This window comes from Kryptolebias marmoratus, linkage group LG13 (genome assembly GCF_001649575.2).
Source record: "Kryptolebias marmoratus isolate JLee-2015 linkage group LG13, ASM164957v2, whole genome shotgun sequence".
NCBI classification, from domain to species: Eukaryota; Metazoa; Chordata; class Actinopteri; order Cyprinodontiformes; family Rivulidae; genus Kryptolebias; species Kryptolebias marmoratus.
Window position 1 is genome coordinate 12,602,326 of NC_051442.1, and position 15,562 is coordinate 12,617,887.

The following is a 15,562-nucleotide window of genomic DNA, read 5'->3' on the forward strand; positions in this document are numbered from 1 at the left end:
AATCATCAAAATTAAACGAAATAAACATTTGAAATATATGAGTTTGTATGTAATGTATGAATATAATATACAAGTTTCACTTTTTAAATGGAATTACTGAAATCAATCTACTTTTTTATGATATTCTAATTTTATGACCAGCACCTGTATAATGGAAGGTCATGTAAAAGTTCCTGACAAGTAAGAGATGGATATAACATTTAAGAAGGAAAAACTAATTGAATTTGGCTGTAAAGAGTAAAAGAAGCACCTAGAAACCTATTTTGGAATCACACTCCTCTTGAATCTTGCAGTGTAATCAATCCTGCAGCTGAACCCCGGCAGAGGCACACGACACCACCATCTCCATTTCTCTAACACACGCACACACGTCTTTGCAGGCATATCGGTGTATCCTGTCCCGACCGCGGCCGTGGAGATCAATCAGAACTGGGAGGTGGTTTACCGGGACGCCAATGTGTACGGAGTAGTGGGGAAAGCCGTGATCCTGGAGTGCGGGGCCACCGTACCCGACATGTACATCTGGAGCTTCACCAAGCCCGGCACCGAGGCCATCAGAGCAGTGGTGTATAATCTGGGGAAAGGACCGGTGGTCCAGAAGCTGGCTGAGACGCTCGGGCAGCTGACGATCATCTCCAACAGCGCGGCCGTGAATATTGACAAAGTTCCTCTGGCTGCTCATGGCCTGTTCACCTGCCAGGCCTTCTACGACATCAACCAGGAGCCCAAAGTCTACTACTACTACGTGCACCTCATAGTTAGAGGTAAGACGCTTCCCGTTCCTGCTTCAAGTGGAGGTGTAGCTCAGAAACAAAGATGGATTCCACTTTTTACTGCTGTCCCAGAGGGCCCATCCCAGCAGCCAACATGGGAAACCGTGTGATTTATGTTCTCTAGATAATAATCAGTTTTTTTTGTGGTTTCTAATGCAGGAAAAGAAGTCTGAATGATTTAAAGATTTCAGTGTTGGAGACGTGTCTAAGTTAGCAGCCAAAGGGTGTGTCTCACCTTTCAATCAATGACTTCTCTGAGACCTGAAACAGGTACAAAAAAATGGATGGATGGAAGCAAATCAGCACATGTTGCCAGGAAACAACCGATCTGTACTTTAGCCGTGAAGTTAAAGATAAATGGGCAGGTGTGCTTAATATGTTGGGAAGGTTTCATGGCAATATGTATCAGTTTTTTCAATTTTTTTCCCTAATTTTAACTGATGATTCGTCTCTTTAGTCCACTGTAGCTACGGTGGATCAAGGAAACAAAACAAACATAAAATAAAAGTATTTCAATCAAGCGGGCCGGGTAGCTCACGGCTCCTTCAGGTTAAGAGAGTTTTTCTCCAATTTCCTCTAGTCAATCAAAAATACATGAATTGGCAATCATTTTGTTTCTTCTTCGGTCCTTCTAAAGCCACTGAGATTTTAAAAATGCTGTGTGGACGCTGAGTGCTGATTGACTTTCTTTGAAGCGGGTTGAAGTTAAAACAAGCAGAACAGAAGCTTAAAATCAGCAAAACAGTAGCTAAAAGCTATAATTAAGCTATAATTCTCATTCCTTGTCTTCACGCAGTGCCAGTCACTAATCCTTATCTCCTGATGAGCGACGCATCTCCAGTGGAAGGGTCCTCCATGTGGATGCGGTGCAACCTGGAAAACGGGACCGAGCCGATCCAGTACGTGTGGCAACATGAAACGCGCGTCGGCAACGTCACGGTCTTTGCACGGGGCAGCGGCAACCAGATCAACGTGACCGACATCAACAGGAACCACACAGGCTGGTACCGCTGTGTGGCCAGCAACGCCGTCAACAGCGAGACGTCCAGCCGCTTGTGGCTGGACACCATCTGTGAGTGCTGGCGAGTCATCGCTGTTCCTTCCAAAAGGAAGCAAGCGTCTTTTACTGGATGCATTTCTGCTCCGTTTCCACAGACGGTCCAGATGTTCCCCGGATAGACGTGACTCCGTACAGCATCACGGAGCGTGGGTACTCGGCTCTGGAAAGAGAGACCGTTTCACTGATGTGTCAGGCTCAGTCCAATCCCGCCAGTCAGTACGTCTGGTTCTACAACAACTCGCAGGTGTACGCCGGGCCGCAATACACCATCACCAAGGTCCTTCGGATGCACACCGGAGACTACGCCTGCTTAGCACAGAACACCTACCTGAACACGCGCTCCAAGAAGACCATCAGCCTGACCGTCTACTGTGAGTGTGACCTCTGACCTGTTGCTCCCCTCGGCTCTTCTATCAACCTTCTAATCTGTCTCCGCTCTGCAAGATGCAGAACTGCAGATGGGGTCCTTCCTCACTAAAACTTTTTCAACTGTGTTGATTTTTGCCTTTCTGCTGGAAGATTCTTTGCTTTTCTTGCTCATTCGTCCATTACCAGATCCCCAGACTAATACACTCACTCAGACTTCAAACCATACACACACATACTCCTACACAAACACACAAACAGCAGAGAATGGAGGCGCTGCAGACCTAATCTACTGTTTGGAGCGTCGGAGAAGGTGATTGGACTCTGACAGGTACATCACGTTAGCAGCCATGATGTAGATTGGCTGGAAGAAGTCTGTGATTTTAATGATTTTTTTTGTCTGTCCATTTAGTACCCATACCATGTTTAAGGGTATGAACTAAAGACTTTTAAAATCTTTTTTTTGACATACTTTTTGTTGATCAACCTAATGACATGAAAAGATTGCCAAGTAGGACGGTCAATTATAATAACAAATCTCCTTTTGATTTAAGATTTATCCTGAAAACAGCCTAAAAGGAAAAAACATTAATAAACCCCCATTTTACACATCCCTGCTCCGTTACGCTACATGTTCTCCCTGCAGACCCTCCTGATGGTTCCCCCTCCTGCTCTGTGGAGCCAGCTCTGAACCACACCTCTCTCAGACTGCTCTGCTCCTGGCCCGGTGGCTTCCCATCCCCGTCCCTCCACTGGACCGGAGACCTGATCCAAGCAGGACGGGGACAGGCCAACGCAGGACAGCGAACCAATCCACAAACTGGTTCTGACATCTTGTTGGCCCCCGAGAGCCTGAGTCCTGTCAGCAGCTCGTTTACCTGCGTGGGCTCCCATCCTGCTCTGAGTCGGCAGACACAGTGCAGCACGCAAACATGTGGGTACAGAAAATATTTCATGACTGGAATCCTCAGCAGCAGACAGGTTGGACGCTCTAATATTTGACTTCTCCTGCATCAGATCTTCCTCCTGCAGAGCCGGTGTGTTTCGCCTATGTGACCAACACTCGACAGTACCTGATGCTGTCCTGCTCCTGGGATGGAGGGGCCCCCAAAGCCTTGGTGTGGTGGGAGGGACCGGCGGGCCAGAGCCAAGGAGGACAGGAGAACTCCAACATCCTGGTCCTCCGCTATGGCACCGCCCGCAGCGGGAATCCCTACACCTGCTACGCCAAACACCCACTTCTGCTTCAAGCAAAGAGCTGCAGCCTCACGCTGGGTCAGTGCTCCTCGTCACCGTCCCACAAGGAGCAAGATGTGGTTTGTTATTAACAAGCAAACTAATTTCTCCGCGCAGAGGCCCCCGTGCTGCTGACACAGCGCAGCGTCGTGTCCGTGTACGAGGGCAGCGACGTGCAGCTCACCTGCAGCCAGAGATCCAACTACCTTCCTGCCAACGAAATCACCTGGTTCAACAATCAGGGCGTGGACGTCCGAGACACCTCCAAGTACTTGCTGCTGCGAACGTCTGCGTGGGCCAACCTGACGGTGAAAGAGGCAGACGAGGTGCAGGACAGCGGCGAGTACAGATGCTCCACTTCAAACGCAGTGGGAGGAGCAGAAATCAACATCACGTTGGTGGTCAAGAGTAGGAACCCGTTCCTCTTTTTCACCTGTCATCCTGCCAAGTTTAGTAACACACAAGCTTTATACAGAAGTACTTATCTGTGTTTGACTTGTCCGTGTGTCAGAACACCCCATGCCACCCAACGTGACCCTGGTCAGAGTGACGTACAGCAGCCCGAAACGCAGTGAGGTGGCGCTGGAGTGGCAGGTGGAAAGTGACGCAGACGGAGGTTGGACGGGGTTTTTTCTGGAGCACCAGTGGGTGTCCGAACGACCAAAGAAGAAAGAAGGCAGCAACGGTTCCCTGGTTCAGATGGAGGAAAGAGCCGCTTCCCAGGACTGGTACCGTAGCGTCATCCAAGACCCCGGTGTCAGGAGTTACACGGTGCGAGGGCTGACTCCAACCGTGACCTACCGGTTCCGCGTCACGCCCACCAACTACCGAACCGTCGGCCATCCTTCTGCAACAAAGACTCCAGGTACAGTCAGTGAACCGAGTGCAGTCACGTAGGCAACAACTGAATAATTCAAATATTTAAGAGCAGAAAGAACAACTAATACAAAATTTTAAAGGGTGACAGGTGAGTTAAATGATTAATCAAAGAATATTGAAGCAAGTGTTTCATTGACTGCTGCTGTAATGACTCTGATGGCTAATAGTTTTTGTTTTTCTTTCTTTTTGTGATCCACAAAGGTGAAAGACTCACACAAACACAAAGCAAACAATGACACACACACATACACACACCTCACAGCGACAGGACCCCCTCACCTTCCCTTTGACCTCTTTCCGTTTCTAAAACTTCCTTAAAACGGACCCTGTTTGCTCCTCAGTTTAAACTATTTATTCATCATAAAAATGTGTACAACAGAAGGGTGTACTACAAAAGCAAACAGATAAATTTAACAGAATAAGATTATTCAGTCATGTGCTGAGCCACGATGGTAATCATTTAATCTGGCTGGATTATTATAATTTGAAAAATTGAATAAAAAAAAAATAACAGTATTTTCTTGATTAAATCAGCAGAAAAATATTGTTAGCATAAACATAACAGGTTTATTAGAAAAAAACCTTAAGGAGATAGTTCAAAACTTTTAAAGTGGGGTTTTGTGGAAAAGTTATGAGCAAATATCTGATTGGATTGACGAGCTAATGGCTAGTCCTGGATGGGCCAAGACTAATAAATAAATACAATTACTGCTCTCTTAAATCTCCGAAATGTCCTTGTGGTTCACAAAAACCCTATTTTCTAAACCCATTATATTATAGATTTCAGCAGGAAGTCCTCCAGGCTGCACAGGAAGTGCTACAGCTAGCTGTCGGCTGCGCTCTCAAATCTCAGCAGACTTCTAAATGAGTAACTGTGCAATGCGAAACTGACGGTGAAGTAAATATTATTAAAGCAGCCACCCCATGAATTGTTTTATTATTATTTCAATTCTCAGACTAGCCTTTAGCTCGTCAGAAAGAGACTTTTCCTCCTGACTGTTGTTCAAAGATCTGTTTATTATGAGCAGCATTTTAATTGTCTTTTCATACAACCTTATTTAAAACAAGCTAAACTATCACTAAGTTATTTTGTACAACTGAAAAGCTCTTACAATTAATAACTGCGTCTGTTAGATTGCTTCAGCAGTATTTTTTTTCACAGTGCATGGTACCCAATTCTGATTTACTGTTGCCTTTTTTACAGCAATGATAAAGCAATTTACAAACCACCGATTAAAGTACTTTTGCATTTACAAAAAGAGAATTTACTTTACTTTGATTTGACCAAAACCAGAGATTTGTTATCATTTTAATTTTTTTGATTAGGGTAAATAGACTTATTTAGTATCGTGTTTAAATGTTTTTATAAAAAGGATTTAGGTACAAAACCCTGCAGTTTTCCTTGTTTTACTCTTGTGCAGCATTGCTCATTTTTGTCTTCATAATCTTTTGATACTCTTTGCATCTCTAGGATGTCTCTTGGGTTTTTGATAACGTAAGTAATGCAGAAAGAGCAACAAGCCTGAAGAGAAAACTTGCGTTAATAAAAATAAGAATTCACATTACGGTTTTTACGAAACATGCTTTGTAATACACCCTTCACATGTGAGTGCTGGAAAAGTTGGGTGGCTCATTTACCTCTCATGTATTCAGCTTTGTCCAACTTGAAGCGCTTTAGTCATTTTCACGTACCTGACGGGCTCAGAAGACGCTCACTGTCTGAGCCGCGTGTCGCCACAGGTGTGCAGTTTTGCGATGTGTGTAACTGTGATGTGTTGCAGCGGAGCCACGCTCCAACATGTACCCCGCTGTGATCGGCGCGGCGATAGGCGGGATGCTGTTTGCGGCGCTGCTCACGGTGCTGCTGCTCGTGTTCATCATCCGCAACCGCCATGACCATCCCCGTGAGTCCCGCACACAAACACGCCCCACCCCGCCAAGAGCGCGGGAACGTGACGTGGCGCTAACGTTCTGCTTCCTCCCGCAGGACTCCACGACATGCTGTTTGGCTTGTGAGTACCTGGAATCTGACACGTTTTAGAGAAAAAACAAAAACACCTTTTTGTATTTTTAAATGTATAACACATCACACAGACTCATGTCTCCTGTTGTTTTCAGGCAGCACAGCCAGTCGAGGGAGAACATTAATTTTCCAGAGGATGAAATGGTCCGAGGGTCCGAGGGAGGAACAGAGGACATTGGTGGATTATCCAGTTCAGGTAAGAGAACCTCACACTAAAAACATGTTTATAGAGAGTTAAAGATGGATTCTACACACCAGAGTTTCTACTATAAACCAGATTAAACATCCTTTGTAAAATTTTGTACTTTAAAATTTAAAAATCAGATAATTTCTTGTTTTTCATTTTCATAACTCCTCCTATTTTATGCAGAAAATCAACATTTGTCCCGGGTTCCTTTATTTTAAGAGTCTAAATGAATACTGCATGAGGAAGAAAACTAAATCTTTCAAATTCTGACCAAGTTAGGAAGAAAGACACTGTAAAGACTCCCCTGATGGCTCTGGTGTAGGGCCTCGGTTTGAAGGAAAACGGGCCCGTCTGAGTGGGAACAACACGATGTTCTTTGGTTCTGGTTCCACTGGTGGTACTCAGACAAAATTTACACGGACTGCTAAAAAGTGGAGCAGATAACTAAAACTAGGAGTGATCCATTAAATTACAATCTTGACTCCCAACAATTAAAAGCAAAAGTAAAATAAGGCCCAAATTGAAAACCAGCGTTTTGCTTTTCCTTTAAACTTAGGTTTTTGTAGGCAAAGTAAAAATGATGCCGACTTAAAAATTTGAACAAAAAATTGAGAATAAATAAAGCTTTTAGCTGAAAGAAAGTTAAGAAGAATCTGTCGAGTGAAATGAATGTGAAGCAAAAATTTGAAATACTTTCCAACCTTCACAGTACGAAGAAAGCATCAACCGAACTTTGCTTTCTTCCAGGTCCGACCATTTCGATCCCGCGGGCCTCCTCCCCCCTGAGTGCCACTCCCTCCCCCAGCTCCACCCCCAGCCAAGCGCCTCCCCCCGGAGATGACAATGAGCCGGTCAGCGTCACCATCACAGTCAAATCCACAGGCTGAAAAACGATCGGAGGCTTTTGTAGAAACTTTTGAACTCAGCCTGTAGCAGATTGTCACCAACCCTTGTGTCTTTGTTTTAAACTCTGAGGCTTTTGGGTTTGCATTAACAAGTCATAAAATAACACTTGTGTCTTAAAAAAGCACTAAATTTATTCCACGGAAAGTGATTTATCACAGAGCATTTAGCACACATGAATGTTTTATGAATTTATTCAGCTTTAAAATGTAACAAACCCTAAACGGAACGAGTCAGTCCTTAAAATGGCGAATTCAGGACGTGCACACACACAGGCGTACGCTTTAATAAAAATACATTTAACTCTGATGGTATTCAGCTTCTTTAAAAACAAACAAAAACACGTCACAGACAAAAAGGGCATGATGCAGACGTGCTCACACAAATACAGAAGTGCAAACAACAAACACGAGTTTCTGTTCAAGAGAATGACAACAGAACATGTAAATATATACAGCTCATGTCTCCACAGTGTGTGTGTGTGGGTGTGTGTGTGTGTGTGTGTCTGCAGTGGCGCCTCACGCGTTGGTGAGTAAAACCTTCTGGGTGCTGACGACGTCGCCCAGTTTCTGTTTTATCTTCACAAAGAGGCGCTTGAACTCCAAACCGTCGCCCTGGAAACAGATGAGCAAACGCGCACGCAGAGGTGATGAAAACATCCTCCCAACACCGTCTCAGTGGATCCATCTTAACGAACTCAGACCTTTTTACAGACGAATTAACGACTAAACACGAGGTCTGCGAGGGTCTTAATTAAAAGCCTTTATGGGATAAAGACTCAGATTAAAAATATGGGTACCAAATTTGTGTTCTTAAATCTGACAAACAAATGAGATTATGAAAAATTGAATCAAGCTGAGCTCCATTTATAAATGCTTCACAGCCACAGTTAGAAAGCCTCTTTCTTGCAGCTTAAAGGTGCAGTTCAGATCTTTTAAAACCAAGAAGGTTTTAAAACAATTAATATCTGATCTCAACTTCTAAGATGGGACAAGTTATCAGTTTAAATGTGCACTTTCATAAAATAAAACAAATCTTTATGCTTTTAGGGATTACCCTATTCGATAGTAAAAGTTACAGGTTTTGAAAGCACAGTTTCCACCTTTCTGAGATCCCACAACCCACCTTAGACAGCCTGAAGTCCAGCAGCACTCTCTGACTCATCTCCAGCAAATGGACTTTGAAGATGAGCTTGTTGTTGCGTTTGTCCAGCGTGCTCACGGTCACCTTTAGGACACAGGTGTTTGATGAGCTGAAAGCGAGGCTCGCGCTGACCGTTCTTAAGACCCCGGCGCAGACTTACCTGTCTGTCGCAGGTGATTTTAAAGGCGAACGCCATGCCGTCGCAGACGTCTTTCAGGGCGGACAGGGAGGCGTCGGCGTTCACGCTGGTGAAGAACCGTGTCATCCGCCGCACCAGCTTCTGCCAGGGGGACTTTTTAAACAGAGAGAGATGCAAAGTTTAAACAGCGTAAGTGAAAAATTAATATCTCACCGCCCGGTTTGAGACGGACGCACACCCCGCAGGTAAATAAATCAATCGGCCGTGTGAATCACCTGACTGGCTCCCGGCGTGCCGACCATCTGGCTCCCCAGTAACATGTGCTCAGGTCTGGTCGGCTGGGAGAAGCTGACCTGACCGTCGCCCCGGCCGATTAACAACATGGCCTCCCAACCACCTGCTGCAAAATCAGGCTGAGAGCTGGAGAACTGCATCCTGTCGTCGCTGCAGAAAGAGAAAGAGGATCTTCAGATGAGAACAAGATTATAGCTCTGAGTTTAAATTAAAAAACAAAACAAGATGGCCGCAACGTTTTCACCTGTTTGCCCGAGATTTAAGATCCACATCGGTTCGGAGAATTTTGTTCCCTCCTGATCTTTGAGAACCTGCAGCCACACAAAGAAAATCAAGAGATTTGTTTTTAATGATTCTTAAAAATGAGACATTTATCGGAAAAATAAACTAAAATCTTTTATTTCTCCTCCTCGGAAGAAAAGCAGGAACACAAAATGACCTCAGCAGACGATAAAACTGTCTCTCTGTTGTCATTTATTCACGTTTTCTTCATGTTTACGTTATTTGTGTGAATCTGAAACTGAATGCACTCGCCTTGAGTAAACCAGCGGTCTTTCTTTATGTCTGGAACGGTGATCCGAGCGTCCGGACCGGGAAGTAGTATTTTGGATAACAAACCTGAGGAAATAAGATGAAGCAAAACTCAAAAAACTTCCGTTTAAATATACAATAAAAACCTTAAAGCATAAAGTACATATATCCTTTTAAATTATTACTAAAATGCCAAAATCTAGAATGATTTTTCAGTATGACAACTGCTGCTGTAATTATATAAACTTAGTCAAAAACATTTTTTTTTCCTTCTTCTGCTGTGGAAACTGATTTTAAACAAAATGGCTTTTTACTGTTTTATGTAAAAAGCAAATATCGTACTGTTCAACTGAAAACAATATTGGAAGAATATTCTCCGCAGCTGTAACTTTAAACTTACTGAGAGGCAGAGGTTGTATTTTCTTCCAGGGAGGTAGGTACGTTTTCTTCTGAAGCCAGTCTGAAAACTCCTGACAGCTCTCAGTTGGCTGATCCCACGGCAGCTCTTAACAAAAACAAAAAAAGAAAAAAAAAAAGTCTCATAAAAACTGCACACTGTGGTGCCGCCTCGACTCAAGGCCGACTGCACCACAACAAAACGGCCCCTTGTTTCCCACCAACTCCAGACAAACAAGACGGCAGTTGAGTGAGCGCCTAATAAACCAACGCTCGGCTGCAACAAGAACCCGAGTTCGACTCGTAGCTCAGGCAGGTTCAGCAGAAATTCAACTTTAAACAACCTGTGAACGGACAATTTAGTGCTCCGACAAAAACTACCCCGCAGTTTTTCTGCAGCATAAAGTCTAAATGAGACCAAATATAAACTTCATTTGCTTAAAAAAGAAGCTTCTTCTTGCTTTAGTAGGGCTAAAAAGGTTTCCTGAACTTTGTTACGCTGCAGAAACAGAGTAAGGAAGAACGTTTTTTGTTCCTCACCAAAATCTTTTTCGACATGACAACAACCTGTTGGACACGTTGTCACACATTCATGTATATTTTAGCTCAAAATAAATATAATGCAAGATGCTTTCTTTTCTTTATTTTGCAGCCATGACACACTCAATACTAAATATACTTCACCAATCAAACGTCTGAACACAAAAGCACGAACCATCGATTAGGACCACTTTTATGGTGAAAGCATCTGGTGTGGCGTTCCCCGTTTCGAGTTCCTGCTGTCAGAATGCACCTTCAGTGATCTTACCTCCGGCCAGCATGGCGGTTAGGACGATGCCACAGGCCCAGATATCTGCAGGCCGAGCACTGTACTCTGATTGGCTGAGAAGCTCCGGAGCAACGTAGGGGAGAGTCCCACAGAGGCGATTCAGAAGGCGCTCCCGCCCTTTAAACCGAAACATGGTGGCCAGGCCGAAATCCGTCAGCTTCAGGTTGTCTGCAGGTGAAACGACAGCGCTGTTACAAACGCGGCCAGGCTAAATACTCGGGAGCGTTTAAACGCAGCGACGCACAGCCCGTCCGCCTCACCTTTATCGTCCAGCAAAATGTTCTCGGGCTTTATGTCTCTGTGGGTGATGCCAAGGCTGTGGAGGTACTCCTGTGACGGAGCAGCTGAGAAATGAATATAAGCCAGAAACTGGAGCGGGAATCAATATTTACACACGAGTGTCATCCACTCACCACGGCTGCTATTAGCTGCTGGAAAAACCTATGAGCATCTTTCTCCGGCATCCCCACATCGGGCTCTAAAATGACAGAAAACAGGAAAAAAAAAAAGAGCCAAAGTCACAGACAAGGAGTTTACTGTTGAGTCAAATTTAACCATCAATGTATAACAAAAATAATAAAATATTTAGCCAAAAAGGGAAGGGGAAAAAATAGAGCTGCATTATTGAAACTCTAAATCAGAGGTTTGTCTCAATTACAGTCTGTTTAAAAGCTAAATTCTGCTGCATGAAAATCCTTTTATAGAAAAAGCGTTTGGCGTTTCACCGATGCGGTCGAACAGCTCTCCTCCGGTGCAGTACTCCAGGAACAGATAAACACTCGGCCCCTCCTTCCGATGACCAAAAAACCTCACAATGTTGGGGTGGTTGAGCAGCTAACAAACAAACAAAATAATCACAAAGTAGGGGCTTTATGGAAAATGTTGATACACACCTAAAAATCAAAACAAACTCAGTCTGTTTCTCAAAATCAAAACAGTAAAAGAAAGAAGCTAAAGTCACGTCAAGCTTAAAAAAAAAAAAAAAACCTTATGGATGCCTACCTTATGGATGCAGACCTCCTTTTTGACGTTGTCGGCGCACTCCTTGGACTGAGAGGTGTTGATAACCTTCACAGCAACGGCCTCTTCGGTCTGTCTGTTCACCAGCAGCCGCACTCTGACGCCACAAGAACACAACAAACGAAGCGTAACGCACGCAGGAAGGAACGCCAACAGGTTAAAACAAGGAGGTTTTGAACACTGGTGAGGAAAACCTTATAAATATGTGTTTATTAAACTGTGTGTCAAAGGTTCATACGATATACAGTACTACAGCTCTCGTTTCTTTAGGTTTTGTTTCTAACTCTTTGTAATCTTTTATACTGGTCTTGATGGGTTGTTTTATCTGGGTTTTTCAATGTCTTCCATTTTTTTCCTTTACGTTTCGGCTGCTTTTTGTCTTTCGAGAAACCCCATTTTCATTCCAGTTTTTGATTATTTTCAGAGGAATGTTTTTTCCACTTAACACTGATCTACGAAACATTCATAAAAAGGCTCCTGAACTCGAAGTGTGTCGCTGTGCTGCGACGACACAAAGCAAAATAGCATTTTAAAATTGAGGCACTGTGCAGTTCGCAGCCTGTCACAAAAAAAACCCACATCTTATTCACATTATCTTGGTTCAATATATTAAAAAAATACCATGAAGACCACAGTCTGACAGTCAGAAAACAGTACTGGAGCACCTAAAAGGTGATTCTCGTGGCGCTACGAGCTGAAAACTTGTCATAACGCCAATGATTATATCAGATTTCATATTTCTCAGGTTCTGTGTCAGGTTTTGTTTCCATTTCTAAACCAGATGACTTTCAGAGACTCCATTTGCTGCAGTCATTTAATTGTTTTGTTCTTTACTTGTCCGCTTTCTTAATCTTTTTAAAGCACACAATGCATCACATCATAGTCTGGATATAAAAATTTGAATAAACAAAACTAGTGAAAAAGCAGCCAAGGTCAAAAGAAAAACCTTGATGGAGAACTTCTGATCAAAATTACTTTAAAAGATTATAAATATTAGGAAATCAGGGTTGGTTTTAACAACACTGACAGGAGCAACACATGCTAATGTCCGGACAGGAAATACTTTATTGTTATTAGCTTTGTTATGCAGATATTAATAGGAGGATTCTCACTCTCCATAGGCTCCTTCTCCCAGAGTCTGGACCAGGTCCCAGTCCTGCACAAACGGGACCGCCATGATGCTGCAGGAAACAGAAACAGCTGTTAAATGCTACAGAAACAAACATGGCGGCTCAGCTGCTTCAAAACAACTCTCTCACCCCAAAGCCCTGCTGTGCTTCCCACAGGCGGCGATCCCCTAAAAGTTAGTCCAACTCCTCCATGTGTCCGAGGCAGCGAAGGGTTGCGAGAATAAATTTGGCGCCTTGACGTTTAACGAGAGGTAGGTCGTCACTTCTGGGTTTTCTTCTTCTTTTGTTCAGTCCCGGCAGACCAGACGCGGCACTGGCGGAACGCTGCCCCCTGCAGGTCAGGTGGTGGTACGCAGATAATTCATCTTTCATCTTTCTTTCTTTCTTTCTTTCTTTCTTTCTTTCTTTCTTTCTTTCTTTCTTTCTTTCTTTCTTTCTTTCTTTCTTTCTTTCTTTCTTTCTATCTATCTATCTATCTATCTATCTATCTATCTATCTATCTAATTGCTCATACAATAAATCTTCCCATCAAGATCTTCATCAAGGTCAGCCCATAATTAGTCCTACAATCCTCGGTAATTTAACCTGGTCAGCTGTTCATCCCTCTGAATCATAGTGCCAGTTTTAGGAGACACAGATTGATGGACGGCATTATAAGGCTCTTTTTTTATTCCCAATCCATCAAGGTTGCCAAAACAAAACAAATCCAAAATGGATTACAGAGTAACATCCCCTGTTAACCAACTGGGAGTGAAATTTCTCTGTACTCCTGTAAAAGTAAATGTTTTTTTCAGCGTTACATGCTCTTTACTTACCTTCAGTTCCCACATTTGCTGTCACCTGTGAAGCTCTCACTTTGCATTCAACATTATGATTTATAAATAATGTTTTTCCCAATAAAATCAACACTAGCCTCAGATTCATTGCCTCCGGAGAAGCCAGAGTCGCTGCAAACGACTGGAAACTCTCCACAATCCACCCAGGGGCCCAGATTGCTGTAAACTCCATCATAAATTCAGAAGCCTCCCTGTTTGTTTGGTTTTGTTTTAAATCTTTATTATAGACCCAAAATCCTACTTCCTGCTCATCCTTTACTCAATCAGTATCATTTCTTTTTTTTAGAAATGAGTTTTTTTCTCCTTCCATAATTTAAACTGCATTTCTAACACTTTCCCATTAACCACAATTTTTGTTTAATATAAAATAAATATTATTAGTGCCTAAAAATGGTTGCTTAGTGTGATAAGTGTAATTGGGAAACTCCTTTTTGCTTGAATTTTGAACAGACACTGATAAGCTTACTGAATCTTTCTTGGCACCACAGGAATTTCTCCCATTTCGTCACAAACCGAACACCAGAGCATCCTGAAGTACGTCTCCCTCCGAAGCCTCAAAGTTCTGCCAAAACGTGAAGAGCTGTTGAGTCATCCGACAGACCATTCCCAGTCTATTAGAGAGTGGATAAAAGCCTCTAAATCACCATCATAACTGTTCTTCCAGAAGCACAAGGAGAGCCGGCCAGGTAGGACAGAAAACAAGGAAAAACGTCACAAAATTACAGTTTAATAATTCAGCAATAAAGTATCATAAAAGCCATAAGACATATGATAAAATTCTCCAACATGTTGACAGATATGTGCAGTTTTTCACAGTTTTATATTATTGGTTTAAAATGCTTTAAATTTTGGCCCTTTGTGTAACTTAAATACATTGTGATAAAGCCTGTAAAGATTATAAACCAAATGATTTCCCAGCTGCGGACCAAATGAAGACAGTAACAAGAAACAGTTTGGATCCAGAAAACAGAGTCAGAACCGTGCAGTCGTCTGAGGAACCTTGCTTTGTTAAATTTAACAAACCAAACATTTTTCTTTGTTCTGATCTGTGTCATGGCTTTTAAACATTTGTCTTAAATTATTCTTAAAAGTGTCTAAAAATGACAAGCTTCTGCTGACAGCTCCTAGAATAACAGACATGTGATTTAATGCATGTCTATGGAAGAAAAACAAAACAGAACAGTAAACAGGTCAGTTTGGGTGAAGTCTTACCAGGTTTGACCAGTAGGGGGTAATGGAGAATTTGTAAACCTATAATAATAATAATAATAATAATAATAATAATAATAATAATAATAATATAAAAAGATACTAAACTAAAGATTTTCTTCTTTTATTTTGAAAACACTTTACATTCACTGACATGTCTCGTATTTTTGACTCATCATCTGACTAAGACCAGAATAAAAAGTTCAGTCTGGTTCTTCTTCTGGTTCAATCAGTAACTGAATCAACAGGTAAACAAACAAGCCTCTCTGGTTTTCGGGAAGCAATGAAGCAAAAGTTTGTACTTTGTCTTTATTTCACAATGACTCTTTTATGCAACATAAGACGGTGTGTCTAATGGTGGAAAATCCAGAATTAAAAGTCAATAAAGGTCGTGGCCAGGAGGCGCAGGACAGAGTGGTAACCTGACCTCATTAGGCTGTCACAAGTTTTTTTAAATTTTTAATTTGGGTGATGATTTTGTTCTGTTTTTGCTCAGATCTGTTAGATAAAAACCATAAAGCACATTGCTCCAGTTTGAAGTTTTTTTCTCTGTTTGTTTTTCTGAGGGTCCACACACACAAGCACACACTCATCGATCCTCGTTCACT

At 42.7% G+C, this 15,562-nt stretch overlaps 2 protein-coding genes across 2 annotated transcripts in view; one reads left to right on the plus strand and one right to left on the minus strand.

The window, feature by feature from the left end:
* LOC108236903 (V-set and immunoglobulin domain-containing protein 10-like 2) overlaps positions 1 to 7,551 on the plus strand; it is a 9,577-nt gene extending 2,026 nt beyond the window's left edge. Inside the window, exons 2-12 of the mRNA XM_017417962.3 lie at positions 381 to 764; positions 1,570 to 1,845; positions 1,929 to 2,204; positions 2,846 to 3,133; positions 3,217 to 3,474; positions 3,553 to 3,843; positions 3,947 to 4,300; positions 6,096 to 6,218; positions 6,302 to 6,326; positions 6,433 to 6,533; positions 7,272 to 7,551. Of these exons, the coding sequence (XP_017273451.1) occupies positions 381 to 764; positions 1,570 to 1,845; positions 1,929 to 2,204; positions 2,846 to 3,133; positions 3,217 to 3,474; positions 3,553 to 3,843; positions 3,947 to 4,300; positions 6,096 to 6,218; positions 6,302 to 6,326; positions 6,433 to 6,533; positions 7,272 to 7,411 (2,516 nt within the window). The 3' untranslated portion in view covers positions 7,412 to 7,551. The remainder of the gene's footprint in view (positions 1 to 380; positions 765 to 1,569; positions 1,846 to 1,928; positions 2,205 to 2,845; positions 3,134 to 3,216; positions 3,475 to 3,552; positions 3,844 to 3,946; positions 4,301 to 6,095; positions 6,219 to 6,301; positions 6,327 to 6,432; positions 6,534 to 7,271) is intronic.
* A 54-nt stretch (positions 7,552 to 7,605) lies between these two features.
* chek1 (checkpoint kinase 1) lies at positions 7,606 to 13,179 on the minus strand. The gene is made up of 14 exons (XM_017417963.3): positions 13,039 to 13,179; positions 12,892 to 12,960; positions 11,762 to 11,876; positions 11,485 to 11,593; positions 11,173 to 11,237; positions 11,020 to 11,089; positions 10,739 to 10,927; positions 9,935 to 10,039; positions 9,538 to 9,621; positions 9,248 to 9,314; positions 8,985 to 9,153; positions 8,731 to 8,862; positions 8,553 to 8,654; positions 7,606 to 8,041 (listed from the first exon to the last, which is right to left on the minus strand). The coding sequence occupies exons 2-14, from the start codon at positions 12,954 to 12,956 to the stop codon at positions 7,946 to 7,948; spliced, it is 1,368 nt and encodes a 455-aa protein (XP_017273452.1). The 5' UTR covers positions 12,957 to 12,960; positions 13,039 to 13,179; the 3' UTR covers positions 7,606 to 7,945.
* Between the last annotated feature and the right edge of the window lie 2,383 nt (positions 13,180 to 15,562).

Bases quoted from the DNA above. Each gene is read 5' to 3' on its own strand.
- chek1 (XM_017417963.3), bottom strand. From the start codon at position 12,956: ATGGCGGTCCCGTTTGTGCAGGACTGGGACCTGGTCCAGACTCTGGGA. The intron at 9,622-9,934 runs GTAAGTTTAAAG...TTATTTCCTCAG, and splicing joins AATACAACCTCTGCCTCTCA to GTTTGTTATCCAAAATACTA. The intron at 9,315-9,537 runs GCGAGTGCATTC...GTGTGGCTGCAG, and splicing joins AGACCGCTGGTTTACTCAAG to GTTCTCAAAGATCAGGAGGG.